Source organism: Labrus mixtus, chromosome 17 (assembly GCF_963584025.1).
Source record: "Labrus mixtus chromosome 17, fLabMix1.1, whole genome shotgun sequence".
In the NCBI taxonomy this organism is placed as follows: Eukaryota; Metazoa; Chordata; class Actinopteri; order Labriformes; family Labridae; genus Labrus; species Labrus mixtus.
Window position 1 is genome coordinate 10213160 of NC_083628.1, and position 16687 is coordinate 10229846.

The 16687-nt window shown below is 41.9% G+C and overlaps 1 protein-coding gene across 4 annotated transcripts in view; it reads right to left on the bottom strand.

The window, feature by feature from the left end:
- col5a1 (procollagen, type V, alpha 1) overlaps positions 1-16687 on the bottom strand; it is a 78675-nt gene that overhangs the window by 38889 nt on the left and 23099 nt on the right. For all 4 annotated transcript variants that reach the window (XM_061060792.1, XM_061060794.1, XM_061060793.1 and 1 more), the window contains exons 3-7: positions 15506-15719; positions 14514-14676; positions 2756-2887; positions 1038-1145; positions 539-952 (exon numbers count right to left, since the gene is read on the bottom strand). In XM_061060792.1, coding sequence (XP_060916775.1) covers positions 539-952; positions 1038-1145; positions 2756-2887; positions 14514-14676; positions 15506-15719 — 1031 coding nt within the window. The remainder of the gene's footprint in view (positions 1-538; positions 953-1037; positions 1146-2755; positions 2888-14513; positions 14677-15505; positions 15720-16687) is intronic.

Here is a 16687-nt window from a genome sequence, read left to right on the forward strand (position 1 = left end):
TGAAGCTGTGATATTGTTAGCTTGTGCTAGCACATGGCTAAGCATGTCCTAACTCGTTGCTCCTATCCAGCTCCACCCTCCCTTATGGAAATACGGTCAAAAACAACATTGCGACAGCCAAATGCCCAAACTTAAGGCTATAAAACTTTCGATGACCTCTGGGGGAAATTTCTTTAATGGAACTTTTAGAAGCTTGAGCCTTAATGTGGATGCCATTATTAGCTATTTAGGGTCACATTTCTCATTTAGAAAGCCAGCAATGTTGAATACTTCAACAAAAGCCATTTTTTTCCCCTCCAATTTGAATTTTTTTTTAACTCAATCGTCTGCTGCTCCCATGTGGATTGTTGTATTAAAACATGGGAAAGGGCCTGAAAAGTCAGACACAGAGTTAAAGGTAGGCCTTTTATAAAGTATATAACATGGTAATTAATGGAGATTTACGTTTTTTTAGTAGTTAAACAATGCACCTATTAGACCTTCAGGTCATTCTGACAATAATAGAGCGACGATGTCAATGTAATAAATGTCAACCTACTGATGTCTTATTGCTGGTCATGGTAATTGAAGTTCCTCCTCCGCTGGAAAGGACCCTGTTGATACCTGCCCCTGCTTCCAACTCGATCTTCCCGCCTGCTCCCAGATCCAGCTCACCCCCGGTGCCGACACTGGTGCTGGTGATGGTGACACGTTTGGAGGTGTCCCCATCTGGCGAGGCCGTGGACTGGTCATAGTAGTTCTCGTAGTAGCCATCGTAGCTGTCATAACGGCCGGTCTCCTCTCCGTACGCATCTTCTGCACCCGTTGCCGCACCTGCAGAGCTTGGCGACGAGCTGCTGGAAGAGCCGGAGGATGAGCTGGAGGAGATGGAAGTCAACACTTTGCCGCCAGTGCCACCAGCACCCCTCTGGATCTCCTCGAATGCGGTCGCCACACTGTCTCCATCTGTCTCCTGTAAGGCATGGAGGATATTTTTATAAATTTTTTTTTGCACATGAAACTACACTATTGAGAATAGTCCATTTGTGTTCCATTACCTTGACTTCTTTTGTGGTTGTCTCTGTATCAGTTGTCGAATCATAAGCCTTGCCATCTGCATCATCATAGTAGGGATATTCATAATAGTAGTTGTCCTCCCTGTTGTTCTAAAGGACAGAAACATAACACCGTCACACAGCTGGAATAAAATTCAAATATGTCCACTGCTCTGTTGCTCATGGGTGCTGTAGTGCTGATAAATGTGCAACAGACTGGCCATGAATCAGAATCAACACAGGAATGCCTTCCACTCACTGAAACCTCACGCTGTATCTGCTTGTTAGAACTTGTTACGACTGAATGATGAATTACTTTTCCACTTCTTTCTTAATGAATGAATCCAAAAAACAAAAAACAAAAAGGTCAAGTTATTTTAAACCTTGTGCAGTGCATATTGACAGGCCCCAAAGAGAGGTAAAGGTCAAGAGGAGGAGCTTCCTGTCTGTCTTTTAGCACTTCTCTGACACGCCTTTACTTACAATGCACACACTGATTGGTATTCAGAGCAGAACGCAAGCATGGTGCAGAGATGCAGGCTTAGGCAGGCACCACATAATTCCTGAACATTATTAACTAACTGATAACTCCGTCCTTCCCAGTCAGCATTTTCCTCTGGCAGAGTGCGATACTCTTGCATAAGCCAAGAGGCTCTTTTCAGCACAGGATCCAAAAAGATCTGATTTGAGTATTAGAGACAATTATGGATTAAGGGAACTGAACTTCCTTGAGTAAGGTCAGCCATGAGAACAAATTCTGTGGCCTGTGGTAATGTGATATGTAATGGCCTTGACTTGAAAAGGCTGAATTTAAAGCCTCTGGACATTTGGCTCGAACGAGTGAAAAAGCATATCAAAGTTAGAAGTTTCATTAGAGTCAAATTTGAATGACAATAAACGCTCCTATATAATGGACCACTAAGTTCACAAAAAGCTAATTTTGCTGTTAAGACGATTACACAAGACTGCATTTGCAAGTCCAGTAAGGTTTTGACTGATTTGCCCGGCTCAATCCTTTTTCATAGTTAGCAGTTAGCAAACTCGTTCAACGTTAGCATCTTTACCCCTATTGGTTTTCAAAGCAGTGAAGGCAATGCTAAATGATGGCTCTGTAGCTTTAGCAAAAAGCTAAATCAATACAGAGCTTAACCACCACCATGTCGCTCAACAACCTCCACCAAAAATATATACTACATTACAGAATGCTTTCCTATCCCTGTCACGGTTAGCATTAGGCATGAACATGCTGAGATGCCACCAATTTATTTGAGAAGCTATGAATGTGATGTTAAATGCTGGCTCTGTAGCATTAGCAAGTTCTATATTATTACAGGGGTAAACTCGTAGCGCTGACACTGAACTCTTGCAACTGCAAATACTAATACAGTTGACGCTCAAAAACCAAAAACTTCAACTTGAACGCTGGGTGAAAACAGACCGAAAGCTGTGGTTAACTGGTACTAAGACTGGTGCCCAGAAATAATTTTGTTATTTTGGTAATAAATCTTTGAATATGACCACACCAAGTTCAAACCAAATATCACGTCAGTTTACATAAATTTAAATTATAGTCATTTGAAATTAACAAAACCACTTTGTAATACTTCCCAGAACTACCATGTTAATAAGACCTTACATAGGGTTTTGTGGATTTCAGTTTCCATTGGTTTTCAAGCTCTGAGTTAAAAAGTACATGACAAACCCAGGGTCTGGTTACTCACATATTCATCTGTGTTGGGGTCCTGGTTCTGTGGCTGTTCGGGCGATGGCACTTCACAGTCAGGGCTGTAATGCTCACAGTAGTCATAGGCAGCACGATGGTCTGCTACAATCATTAGCTGCTGGATGTCTCCCTGAAAACCAGAAGAAACAGGAAGACATTAGACTCACTGGACACAAGCCATACATGTGAATAAACAAACAAACAGCAACAAAGATGGCCGCCCTTCTCACTCCCACACACTGGGGAAAAAATTACTGAATATAAACAAATAAAAGTTGCTGGAGAACATCTGTGTGAAGCATTAGCACATGCAGAACAGGCAGTGGTGAAAGTAGGTCAAGCCAGGGGGAAACTAAGGATGACTAAATGTTGAAGAACTTTGTCCGCGGTCCAAAAGTGTCATTTCAAATCAGAGTCGTGAACAAGCGGCAAAAAAAAAAAAGCCTTACAACAAACAAGAGAACATGGAAGAACTGACTTCATTTAGCTGTGGAGTTTGACAAATCACAGACACACATACACGAACAGATGACTGGTTCTCAACAGCCTACATACTGTAAGCTCTGCCCCAGATCTGTAAGGGTCCTGAGTGATTTTGCCTTTGAGCAGATTCTGTTCAAGCAAATGGATCAACCTTGAGAACATGAGCAGACCTGCACTAACAGATAACTGACCTGAGCTGTTTGACTTAAAGGTGTGTTTCCATTTACTCATTTGACATGAAGGGGGATGAACCAGAATCAGAAGTTAGAAATTTAAAGAAAGTGGAAACTCAAGGAAGCCGGAACAAAGAAGATTGATAGAGAGAGAGAGAGAAAAGGGAGAACAAGAGAGTAAGAAGAAAACGGCTCTGAAGGATCCCCAGGCTACGCAGGGAGCTGGGTGTGTGTGTGTACAGTGTGTGTGAGTGGGTGTGTGTGTGTGTTTGCCACATGTATCTGAACAGCATGCACATGGCACTGAAAAGGCTGTGTTGTGTCTATCCAAACATGTTCTTCCAAATGCAGTGATGTCATCCCACATCAATCAAACACATTGTCAACTAAGTCGAAACAAATATATTTTCAGGGGGGTATGAGAATCCCGAAGCAACGCAACTATGGGAACAAAAGTGTTTTTAATTATGCGCAATTGCCAAAAAATCTGAGAGCCGTCACCAGCTCTTCCCAGCTTAAATCCTCCATGGATTGCTCATTTCTGACAAACAGGAACGGATTGTATATGTGGTCTAACCAGTGATAGTTCTGCATTCGAACACACCACCACACCGCACTCCCCGTCTCAGATCCTTTAATAACACTTGCAAAACAGCCCACAAGCTCAGCGCCTGGCTTATGTTATCAGCAGGGTTTATGGGGGATGCAGGAAAACAAATCTCAATACTTCCTCCAAGGCAGAAAGCCTGAACTAGCCATTACGCTTCTCCCAGGAAACTTTTAAATGGCTACCTTTGAGGCCTAACTTGATATCAGTACGAGAGTCTCTCTCTCTCGCCTTCTCCTGGCAAGACCGCCTGTCGCAGCTGCACCGAACGGGGATGATGGGAATTCAGCGTTTGAAATGAGGTCACATTCAATAAGGAATAAGCCTTCTGCACAACAAAACAGCCCTGACGTCTGGAGCGTTGCAACTGCTTTCCTATTCACATGCCATTCTCCAGTTTGTCTTTCTCTTTTTTCTTTCCCACCACTCTCTCTTTCTCCATCTCCCAGAGCAGCCGGGAGGAATGTCAGGGTAGATCCCGTGCCGCAAGGGGTGGGATCGTAATTGTGCCGAGATGAGATGATTAATCATACACCTAAGCATTAATGAGAACATCCTCGCAGCACTGACAGCAGCGTGGCAGCATGTGTTTAATGATGTGTGACATGTACACAGAAAGAGAAAGCGGCGTGTGCATGCTTCGAAAGAAAAGTGCTCTGTTAGAGGGATCTCGCTGAGGCTGGAAAAAGCTGATGGCTGCATTTGATTGTGCTAAGTCTACAGCCAAAGGCATGTGAGAGGGGGGGGGAAGGGATGAGAAGACGCTGGGGGAATGTGGATCTGAGCTGAGCTGGACTTCTCAGCACAAAGAGTTCTAGCAGTTTTATTTTGTGTTAAAAGTTCTAGCCTATAAAAATGGAAGCCAGGAATTCAGCAATGCATGAAACCAACAGCAGATGGACAGGGACGTAAGAAACGACAGAAACAAACGTTTCTTCAAGAGGCAGTTTGGTCAACTTAAAAATTAAGCTCAAATAAGAAGGGACTTCTCATAGAGAAAGCTCCAGAAATACACTGGATTCTTCACAAATTTCAACTCAAAGGGGCTTTTCAATAGGCCATTGAAGATAATTTGATCACATACATAAAGAGTAACAGAAGGGTTATTACTTTGGTTTGTACGCCTGCTTTTTATAGTCTGAAAAGTCACAATGCATCAGGGTTCGGTTGAATATGTCAAGTGAGCTATACCGTCTCGTACTTAAAAATTATAGCCAAGACCCAAGGCGCCTGTTACCGGGTGATGAGTGCACGGCCCCATATACGGGGGCTATGGCCCTCCAAGCGGGCAGGCCGGGTTCTAATCTGACCTGTGGCTCCTTCGCTGCCTGTTATTCCCCACTCTCTCTCCCCAATTTCTGACTCTATCAACTGTCCTGTCTCTAAATAAAAGCAGCAAAAGCCCAAATCTTTAACACGTGGACATTTCTTGACACACACTCATTGGGATTTTCAGAACTCACCTCATATCTAAAGTTACTTTACACTTCGTATGAAAGTATGCAGTTTCATGTGCACCATCCCTAGTCCACGTTAATCAAAGTAAACACTGATAGACATCAGTATGCAGCGGCGATTCTAGAGTCTGTCGGGGCCCCAGGCAAAAATCTCTCCAACCAGCGTTCAACACCATTGTGTCTGCCAGCCGACGCTTACTCTCTTTCCCTGTTTATTTATCTTTGCCATAGACAGGTGTCTAATTCCACTAAATGTTTCTTTGGTGACATTCATTGACACACTTCGGTTTTCGCAGAAAGGATGCAAGCAACGATTAGCAAGGGCAACGAGAAGGAGTGCTCAGATGGGGGGGGGGGGGGGGCCCTTCGGGAGATTTCCCACTGTCACTGCAAAAAATGTTGCTAATTTTGGGCCGCTGCTTTGGTTGAAGTTTGTGAGCCCTCAAGGGCCCCCTTCTGGTCTGGGGGGCAGTTGCCTGCCTTGCCTGTTGACAAGCAGCACCTCTGTCAGTATGACATCATTATACAGTAGGCTTCTGAGACGTCTTAAAAACGGTCACAAACTGCGGAATATTCATCCCTTAAAAAACACAAGGGGAACATGCAACTCACTTCACTTCTAAAGCATAGTTAGAATTATGCTTACTTATTTATTATCCCATTTTACAGCATATATAACTACACAAATTGGGATATGTTAGTGAGTACATCATGACTTGAAACAATGCTTGCTTATTTCCTTTTCATCCTCCGTCTGCACACATAAACATACAGCACACGCATTGCTGTAATGTACCGCACACCTACACAGAGAAACTATTGTCAAAGTCTTGATCCACCGTGACAACCACTAAAGCTGGTTCTGATTTCCTTTCTTTGAGCCAGGACTGCTCTTTTTCACCACACGTCACTTCACAGACTCTGGTGCCAAACGTTATATAAGCCCCTGTTTTACAGATGTAGGAAAGCAGTAAATAATCCGACACTTTACTCCAGCTGTATGCTAATGCAACATTTCTTATTTAGTATTCTGGTACACAGAACGTAGAGGCTATACTTCTTTATATTTTGACGACATGAAACCACACTTAAACTTTAACGCTTGTGCAGAGTCAGGGATTCAGAATTCAATAAAGCTGATTGGGTAACCAAACACTTAAAAAAGAAAAGGATTTATAGCTTACACTTCAAGTCACATCATGGGAAGCAGATACAGGACACAAAAAAAGACTGATTAATACTGCAACACATGCAAAACATCCACACACAAGTGGAACCAATCCCACACCCATACACAACACAGCATAGGGGAAGAAAAAAAACCCTGAAATTATACAATCACACCCAAACGCCACAGGGAACCATAAAAGACATGCAATCATCTTTCCTATGCGTGAGGGGACGGTGACATTTTTCACTCTGGAGCATCAAGTGGCACATCAGAGTGGTGCTTAAGGGAGAATTCTCAGACAATCACAGGCTGCAGTTGTCAGCATCTCCCTCGCTTCGGCTGAAATACGACTCTTGTACTGGCCAACGCTCGCCTCGTGTTCAGCTCTGGTGGAAAAGCGGAAGAGCAGTTGCCTGTGGCTGCAAGTTTGTACCGTGCACACTTCACATATCCTTCATGTTAAGGAAACTGTTGCATGCACAAATGAATTTATGGGTGTGAAGAAACCTGCAATTAGACTTATCCAGAACACTTGTGATCACAGAATTCTTTCTTTTTCTGTTTCCCACAAAAAATGAAATCAACTTTTTGGCTTTAAACCCCAAACCTCACCCTGTTCGCTCCCTCTACTTCACACTCACACACTCATTTGTCCCTGATGGATGTTCTGTGTGTGTCCAGGTGGGGGCAGGAGAGTGCTCCAGTGAGATTAAAGCCAAACATTGTCTCCATCTGAACCTGACCCAGAATCATGCAGGGTGGACCGAGTTCATTGTGTTCCCCCTTCTGAATAAAAAGATTTCACACAAGGGCATGGGAAGAAACATCAGTGCTGTTTCAAAGCATCATAACACTGCTCGTGTTTAATAAATGGAGAGAATTATTGCGACACAAGCAGCTAAAAAAATAACACTCATACCACACAAACTAAAAGCAGGAGGTGACAGGAGCTGACATAGGATTATTTTGACTAGAGGGAGGTCTTTAGGTGATGTCAGTTTAGGGGTTCAGAGTCCCATGAAATTTGCACTTTCTTGGCTTAGAGCAGCATAGCATGAAATAAACAGCAGGAACCAATGCCAGTATTTCTTCGTGCCCTCTGGGATACCTGATAACGACTCTGTTTACCTTAAACGCCCCACAGAACAGCTTAAAGAAGAAAAACTCCAGTTTTCTCATCACTTTTCTGGTCATATTTCAGCACAGGAAAATTGGGTAGGAGGGCCCCCTCAGAGCAGGATAAGACTCTGGGAGGTCCAAGCTCTGGCTGTGTTTAAAGGGGCGAGCTACTTTCACAACGTATTTACACAGTCAACCCCTTAGCGCAGAGCCAGGCCTTGGTCCCACTGCCAGCCCACACGGCACACTCACAGTCCCAGAGCCTGGGCAAACTCCAACCTGACCACAAAAACCAAACACATTGCAGAGGTCCGCTTGCCGCACAGTGGCCATAAATCAGCATGGGCACGCACACAGTAGCACCCTAGATACACGTTGTCTGCTCTTTATACATGCAGTTAACATGTTTAGAAACACACAGAGAAAGGCCTACTGACTGAATCAGCTCCGTTTTCTCCAGACTGAGAGTAAATTGTCCCCCACAGACACTTTCCCTCCAGACTGAAGCTAAATCCCATCGCTCAGAGAGTCTGCCAAGAGCAACAGGACCGTCTGCCACCCTACTTAACCACTACACAGCACCTTGACCCACCTCCTCTGCTTTGTCCTGTTTTTTGGATCCCATCCCCCCCGCTTTCCATCCCCCATTTCAACCCCATCTTGTATAAATTTTTTAATTCCATGTCTCTGTAGACTTAAGGCAGCCATATTCCCATTTCCCGTTCATTTGGGGGAGTGGAAACCAGAGCGTCGCCTTTCGTCTAACAGACGTAGAATCAGAGTGTTTGGCTTGGCCATTTGGTGAATTTTACGTTACAAAAAAAAAAGTGCTGAGGGCACACTTCAGGGCTTGCTGACACAGTAAAGGAAAAACAGAAGGACTGGGGGGGGGGGGGGGGGGGGGGCGAAAGACAAACATTTGACATGGGTTAAGGAAATTCTCTTAATTATCCATGTTGGAAACTCCATCTTCCCCAGGGCTACCAAAGTCTACATCCTATTCCTCAGCCTGCAATGCATGCATATGCATTGGAACAGTCTACATTCAAACTTAAACCTAGGCTTTGTTGTGTTTTAACATACAACATTGGATTAACAAAATCACAATCTCTCCTTCAAAAGTGACATTATAGTTACATTAACTCACAGTGAAATACACAGCAGTAAAGCATTGCCTTCAATCTGTTGTAATCCATTATCATGATGACTAATGCTTCCAAAATGAATGTACCAAGATGGATTACTGTTTCCAGCTGGTACAGATTGTAGTTCACACGTTGAGTTAGAATTCCTCTCAAATGAATCTCAAATGCATCGCGTCCCAACCGACTTCACTTTATGTGTGGGAAAACTGCAGTTCCACACAAGAAACACACTTCATTTCGCAGCACACACGACTGCCAGCGTATCAGGTCAATTAAAAGTCTTGCACGTTTATAAAAGTTTTTGCAATCACTCAAACTGTTTTAAAGAGGTGTTGATTAAACTTTATGATCATTTTGGAGTGTCCCCTTTGTGGATTTTTGAGAGTAGGTCAACTACCAGAAACACCTCTAATAAGCCTTTAATAGTCTCCATTTAATGGCAACTGAGTGCAAGGTGATTTTCCCAATCATTGACCACATTCTTGTTGTTTTACATTTTGGAATATTTGGGAGGTTAGATGAGTCTGTTGGTGCTTTCAATGACTTATTTGTGTTCAAAATGCTCAATATGTTTAATAGTAATCTATCTCATTGGATCCGAAACAACTGCCACTCCAAACAGAAGAGAAATGTCACTACTTTTTAGAACTGTACAATTAATTTAGGTGCTTTTTGGAAACAGGGCCACATTTCTAAATCAGTCCAGTCATGAAGACCAACCAGGCTACCAAAACGTCCAGGGCTCCACAAGATAAGCTATGATCTACAGTAGGTCCATATTATTGTTGCGCTGTGATGCTAATGACTCCATCTTCAGTGAAGCAAATTATGCAGTGGGACCTGGGGAAATCTGTAAAAGTAGGTTAACTTCTGCCTCAGACATTGGGCCAAAATGGGCTAAAATGGGCTAAAACTGGACAAAATATATGTTGATACCAGTGTTGATACCACTTGATAAGTGTTGCCAGCAGAATCAAAGTTATGAATCAGCATTTATTAAAACGTTTTTATATGTTCCTTTGGGGGGTGTTTATTTTCTGCTGTTAAATAAAATTTTAGAATTTAGAATTCAAAAACTCTCAAAATATAATAGGGATCTCAATATACTGAATCATAACCCCTGTATAGGGATATATCGTGATACATACTGTATGGTATAGCCAGATTTATGTCAATACACATACTTTTTACAAACAGTTGTAAATCATGAATACCTTTAGAGGTTAACACGTCTTTACCTTAGATTACTGGAGCACATAAACTGAATATAAATTAGCGGGTGCCGAGTAAACATCAGGAAAACTCATGAGCTAAAGTTGAGAAAACAGGATGTGTAAATCTCATCATGCCATCACGATATCAAAGCCCTGGACGAGCATAAAGCTCATGCTTGCATGGTTTTACTACTTTTTCCTGGCACTGGTTGCACCATGGGAGCCCCACAGCTCACTTCATCCGAGCACTGCTCCTCTTATCATAATGACTCCCACACTCATTCCATCTCTGATCCTATATTCAGTATCTCTTAACCTCCTCTCAAGCCCATCACCGCGTCTTACCTATCCTGCCCAACTCATCACGCCTCGCCCACACAAATCCCAACCCCTCACCTAGTTCCGACCAGCGGCCTATCAGGGGATACCAAGGAAACCTCTGGATGATGTCATGTGGTGTGCCTGCTGTTCCAAGACTGACATCAGAGGGGAGAGAGCTCCTCATTCTTTCCAGACTATGACCCAAAGGTTTGGCTCCACAAACCAAAACCTACAGCTCCAGAGTCTCCGTCACTCCTCCACACACTCTCAATCACTGAATCCATGTTTTCGCAACACCAAAATACTCCTTCCAATCTACTCTGCTCTTTCTTCTCTGCCGAATGTCAAATTCTTTCCTTGATGGGAAAAACCAAAGTCATTCCAATAGCAAAACAATTATAGGAAATAACTTTAATGCCGCCATTTTTGTCTCTCTGCTCGAAAAAACTGTTACTTTAGCCAAAGGTAAACACATATTTAGAAGAGCTTATTTCTATGAATGTAACACAAGACAATAGAAAATGACTTTACGGAGCTAACGAAAAACAACGTTCAAAGCTTGGATAAGTAAAGCAATGTGGAACTATTTTACACTAGAATGACCTGGAAGTTAATCTAGGACCTGAGTAGTGTACAATGCTTCAGTTTCAATGTTGCAAACTCAGTTCAGCCATTACATTAATGTGAGGTATCGAAATTGGGGGAAACATGGGCAACATCTCGTGCACAAAATGACACTATATGATGACCCACTTTTTATACTGGACAAGGACGCATTCACTCAGCTTTTTTTTCTCTGCAACAATGGAGGCCCGAAACAAGAACTGCTGTGTTTGCAGAGATCCACCTCAAGGTCCCCTGCGGATTACCTCTGAGTGAGGCCAAGTGGTCCGTCTGTCCTGTTTGTGTTCCCTGAGACCCACCACAGCCATTTGTTTCACTGAACGCTACCAAGAACCAATGGATGAGCATTAAATTATCTCTGGTTATTCTTGGCAAACTCACTGGGAGGGAAGCAGCAGTGAACACGGAAAAACAGGCGATACATTCTGCAGATGGAGTGGGTCATGCGAGCCCTACCGCCTTTAAGACAGAGAATAAGAACGACCCAGAACAACTGCTTTTATCAACATCAAGAAAAAGTCATGAACTTGACTTCACTGAAGATAATGACTGATTTTAACAGGAACATTACAGTCATTCTGATGGAGTAATTACTGTTTCAAATGCAACAAATGAGCATTGATTAGCAGGTAAAGTACCTGTCTTCTCTTAGATAATCGTCACCTTAATTGCCTTCATAGTCTTCTCTGGCACACACTACAGTACCCTTATTCAAGCTACTAAGAAAAAAAAACCAACACTCTGGCAGTTTTAGAGGGCAAAGACTCTCTGTGTGACCACAATAACCATGCAAGAAACCACACCACAAACCACCTCAGCTTACAGTAACTGCCTCCTGTCTGCTGTATGGAAAGAATGAACCCAAGCTTCTCCAGAGAAGCATACAGGCAAAGGAAGTGTATATTTCAAAAGATGTGAAAGACAATTACAATTAGAAAAATATTCCCAACATTTCCACTCGACTGTCTTCCGTTCCGGCACAATTCAAAACTTTGTATCTTCATCTTTAAAATACAAAATGAAAAAGGAAAAACGTCCGGCCCTTTTACTCTTCCATGAAGATGCGAGTATTTGTATATTTCCTTTACTTTATCAAACGCTCTCAACATTGATTATCTCTTTAATTCTCACTAAACAATCTTGCTTATGGTACACATAAATCTACCTTTACTCTGGAGGAGTGTTTTTCATGCTCAACACCTTTTGTGGTAACCGACTCCGGCAAAAGTCAACACAGCATTGAATTTAACTTCAGAGGGGGGGAGAAGAGGGGAGTATGAGAAGGAACAGCCATGAGCACAATTTGGAAACTATGTGGCATATTTTCCATTTTCTGCACTCACTGGAGCCTGTCCTGTCTCCCTACTGGTAGACACACAGCAGGAGGCCTTTAAACATCTCTCACTAAATATCTGTCTGTTCCCACGGTAACAAACAGTCAGTTACAGTGGTTCTGATAGCTGGGGGAGACTTTAAACGTTTCTGTATCACCTCAATATAAAAAGCTGATAGTTGATATAATAATGCAAATTAAGTTGACGTTATAATTTCAAGGAGTCAAAGTAACATTTAAACCTTTAATAGAACACATTTGAGTCATAGCCATCTGTAATTAGCTTTTGAATGGAAGTCAGTGGTAAAAAAAAGAAGACTTTTTGCTGTCCAGACAAAGATATGCCTTTGACAAACTTTCAACTAGTGAGAAATTAAATGTTGATAGCAATAATTCATCTTTTGACTCAAATCAAGGCTTAAAGTAGAACAGTTGTTATTGAGTTTCAGATTTCCATAAGGGACGTGTTAACTGAAAAATAAATGAATGATGGAAATCAACATTAACATTTTAAGTGTTGAGAAAGAAATTGTTGGCTTGATATATTAAAGTTTTAATTGCTACTAGTCAAAGTTGCACCATGGATATGAAATGTGGCTAGCCACAAGCACAAAACAGTGTAAATATACTGTACTTAGAGTCAGTAACAATCTAAATTAATTAATTTACTACACATTCTTTGTAATATAGAACTGTACTTTACTTGAACATCATCGTAAGCTTTTACAAAAATAAAAGCATAGATCTATAGTATGCCACTACTATATTTTTCTTTCTTGTGATTTAGATTTTTTAAAAGAAGCAGGCTTTGGTTTTACAGCTTTAAATGGTTAAGAATACATTTTATGTTTATACCCCATCATATATCTCCTCTTGCTCCTTTAGCTCTGCAGATAAACTTTAGGGGTGGTGATGTCATATTTCATTCTTTTTGTCTGTTCCCGTTGAGCAGCAGTGAGGCTAAAGGTCAGCTGGCTCAGCATCAGTCACATCAGTCAGCCTCTGTTACTAATTATTATTGAGGGCCTCAGCCTCACAGACTAATCCCCCTTTAAACAAGCACAACTCTGACAGGACAAAGACAACACTATTCCTTGTGCCTTGTGCCTCTCTGTGTGTGTGTCCCTCACAAGGGTCATGTTTAGGAGGCACAAAAGCCCATTTTAGGCACCATCCTCCTCCTAACTAATTCAGTGAGAAACGAGAAGTATCTCAGGTTGTGATTGAAATCAAGTGTCTCCAGGTGGTAGAAAAAAAAACACAAAAATCCTCCTGTTATTAGTCAGACTAACATTCATCTTTCATCTTCAGTCACAAAGCTTTTGTGCACATAAAAAGAGGAGGAAGGAAGAAGTAAAGCCCCCATTCTAATAATGAAAACCTGTCAGTGCTCGTAACAAACCTCTGTAAACAAAATTGTTGCAGCCTTTTCAGAAAGAGAAGCCGGACGTGAAACCACACAGAGAAATCCTACTTTTAGGATTAAGCTATAGTAGCCACATTGAGGCCAAACTACACAATAGTAACAACACAAAATAACAGATGCAGACTTGAACAGCAAACAAATGCAGCACAGTTTGAGATTTGGAACAGAATTGGAGGACATTTGTTTTTTTATGTGGAGTATTTGGAATACATGTCACGTTGCAGTTAATTTGATTTGTGATTGTGTGTGTACGCTTGGGTGGCAGGATATTGGGAATCAGATGTTGTGGATGGAGGATGTGGTGACCACCACTATCACCATACCAATGACACACTCGAAGTAAGGCTTGGGGATGACCATTATTTGAACCACCGCCACATGTGTCTGTACTGTAATCTTAGCAGAGGATCTCGTTTTGCCTTTATCTTATTGGCTGGAGAATCTTAAATCAAAATCAAGTTGGCCTTGGCCTTAAAAATTGCAATTGCATCCAAGTCAAACCTATAAATCAGTGTACCCATTCCCTTTAACCAATAATTTCATGTAGAGTTACAAAAGTACCAATTGGACCCAGTTTAAACACTGAAACATACAAATGATCCTAAATGGTCCAAAACTGTAATAAATTGCATTAAAAATAACATCAAACTACTGTAGATTATGAGTTCAAGTACAACTCCTACCTCAAAGACTTCTTCATCAAGTATCCTTGTTCCAAACACTATAATTCCCTTGGTATCGATGATGGGGTTTGGGCTTCGGAGCAGCTTCTGGGTGGTCTTCTTTTTACAGTCCAGAATGAGGGTGATGGTCTGCTTGTGCACACTGATGGCCACTCGATGCCATCTGCAAAAAAAAAACGAAAAGAAAAAAAGGTAGATGCTGTTCATTCACACACGTACTGGGTTACATGCTACTTGCTTAACATTCTGCTTAGAGCCCCTATTGTGTTGGGACTTTCATTCAAATTCAACCCATTCTGTTATGTGGAGAGAATTAGAATCACATTTGACTCCTTTAAATCACATATTTTGGTGGTACAAAGAAATTCTATACTGTGCTGGTTAGCAAAAGATGCAAATTTGGAGACACAACAATGCTAGCCTGTTATCACTATCAACTCTTCATATTTGGCAGCTTGGTTGGCGGCCCAACACATCAAAATATGATACTCTAAGTACCTGTCTAGCTTATTGTTTGGGTGGCGTCAAAGCCAGTTATGTCGAATGAAGATCACAAAAGTCTGCTTGGGTTGGATGTTGGGGGAGGTTAATGGGTCAAGAAAAAAGACCTTGTCAAACAAGGTGACCCTTATTAATCGTGATTAACTAGTTAATGCTGACGGCCCTGAAATAAATGTATATTCTAGAGTTGTGGAACATACTTTGGTCAAGAAACCTATGAACACTGGTTAGTTACTTGACTACATAGTTATTTTATCATACAAAATACAAAAACTAATACCTTCTTTCCTTAACCTAACCAAGTAGTTTGGGTGCCAAAATACAACCAAACTGGCCAAGTGTTGCTTCACAAACAAACACACAAATCCACCTGGCCCATGATTGGAGGGACAGACACAAAAATAAAAAAATAAACAGTCTTATACTGATTAATAGAAGTGTATTTAAAATGATCAATGGATGATCATAAAGCCCACAACGAGTGCACCTACTTTCCGTCAGCTAGATTGACTCCTCTGAAAAGTGGGTAGTCCTCAGGGCTGGGTTTCCCCGTGTGGTCCTCGTACAGGAACACAGGAGATCGGCCCACCTCAAGTCCTAGCTGCTGGATTCCCTGTTCATTGTACACAGACATGAGGAAGGACTGGCTTCCCTTCTTCGGCTTCACTGTAGCCATGATGGAAAAGTCCTCTGGGAACACATCACCTGGCAGGGAGGATGGTGGATTGGACAGAGAAGGAAACAGTTTGGAGAGTCAAAAGTACGCCGAAACGATTCGTCATCGCTAGGAGGAATGAAATAATATGTTTGTGTTCAGGATTTTGTAACCTTATTATTTTTAGGAGACTGAGTGTTCTTTTTGGAGTCTACATAATGAGTGAAGAGACGAGTTTAAACAAACACAAAACTGGTCATTTAGATTGGATGTGTTTGAAAGATGGACTCTGAGTGTCAAAAGGAAACATTAGTGACATGTGCTTTGCCAAAAGGTAAAAAGGATAGGATCGGAAGAAAAGTCTGAAGCAGAAGTGCAGAGAGAGTAGCTTTCAGCAGCACAGGATGAGACACATAATTACAAAAGCAGGTGATCCTGCGAGAGTTTCTGGAACTATCCTTCAAGCCTCTCTTCTCCACGTCGTTCCTCTTCCATTGCTGATCTACATAACAGACACTGAGACAGCAGAGATTGAAAAAGAGGTAATAAGGAGTAAAGAACTGAACAGGGGGAAGAGTTCAAGTGTATAAGTATAGAAAGGTTAAGAATTTGGGAATTTAACACATAAAAGGTGAAGAAAACAGTTTGAAAATGACGTGTTCGCCTCCATCTGCCTGCTTCCACTGAGCAGTCTCAACCATTTCCTCCATTTTGCTGCAATGTGAGACGCATCTGCCAGACAGATTCCCTTAGTGGGGTGTTCTCAGGACCCCAGAAAGAGGGCGGCCTTTCCAGCCATCTGAGGAGACGGTTTGTGAGCTCTGATGTGGAAGTCAGACTGCACTCAAAGCTTTCTGATCTTTTAGGCTTGGAGAAAAGCAAAGACAATGTGACTTTCACAGAAACCACAATTGTTATAAGATACCAGCAATCTGGATTCGTCCTAACATAAGCAAAGAAACCCCTCTGGATTCTAGTAGCAGAGTCTTGCTTTTCAGGCAGTTCAGAGCAGAGATTT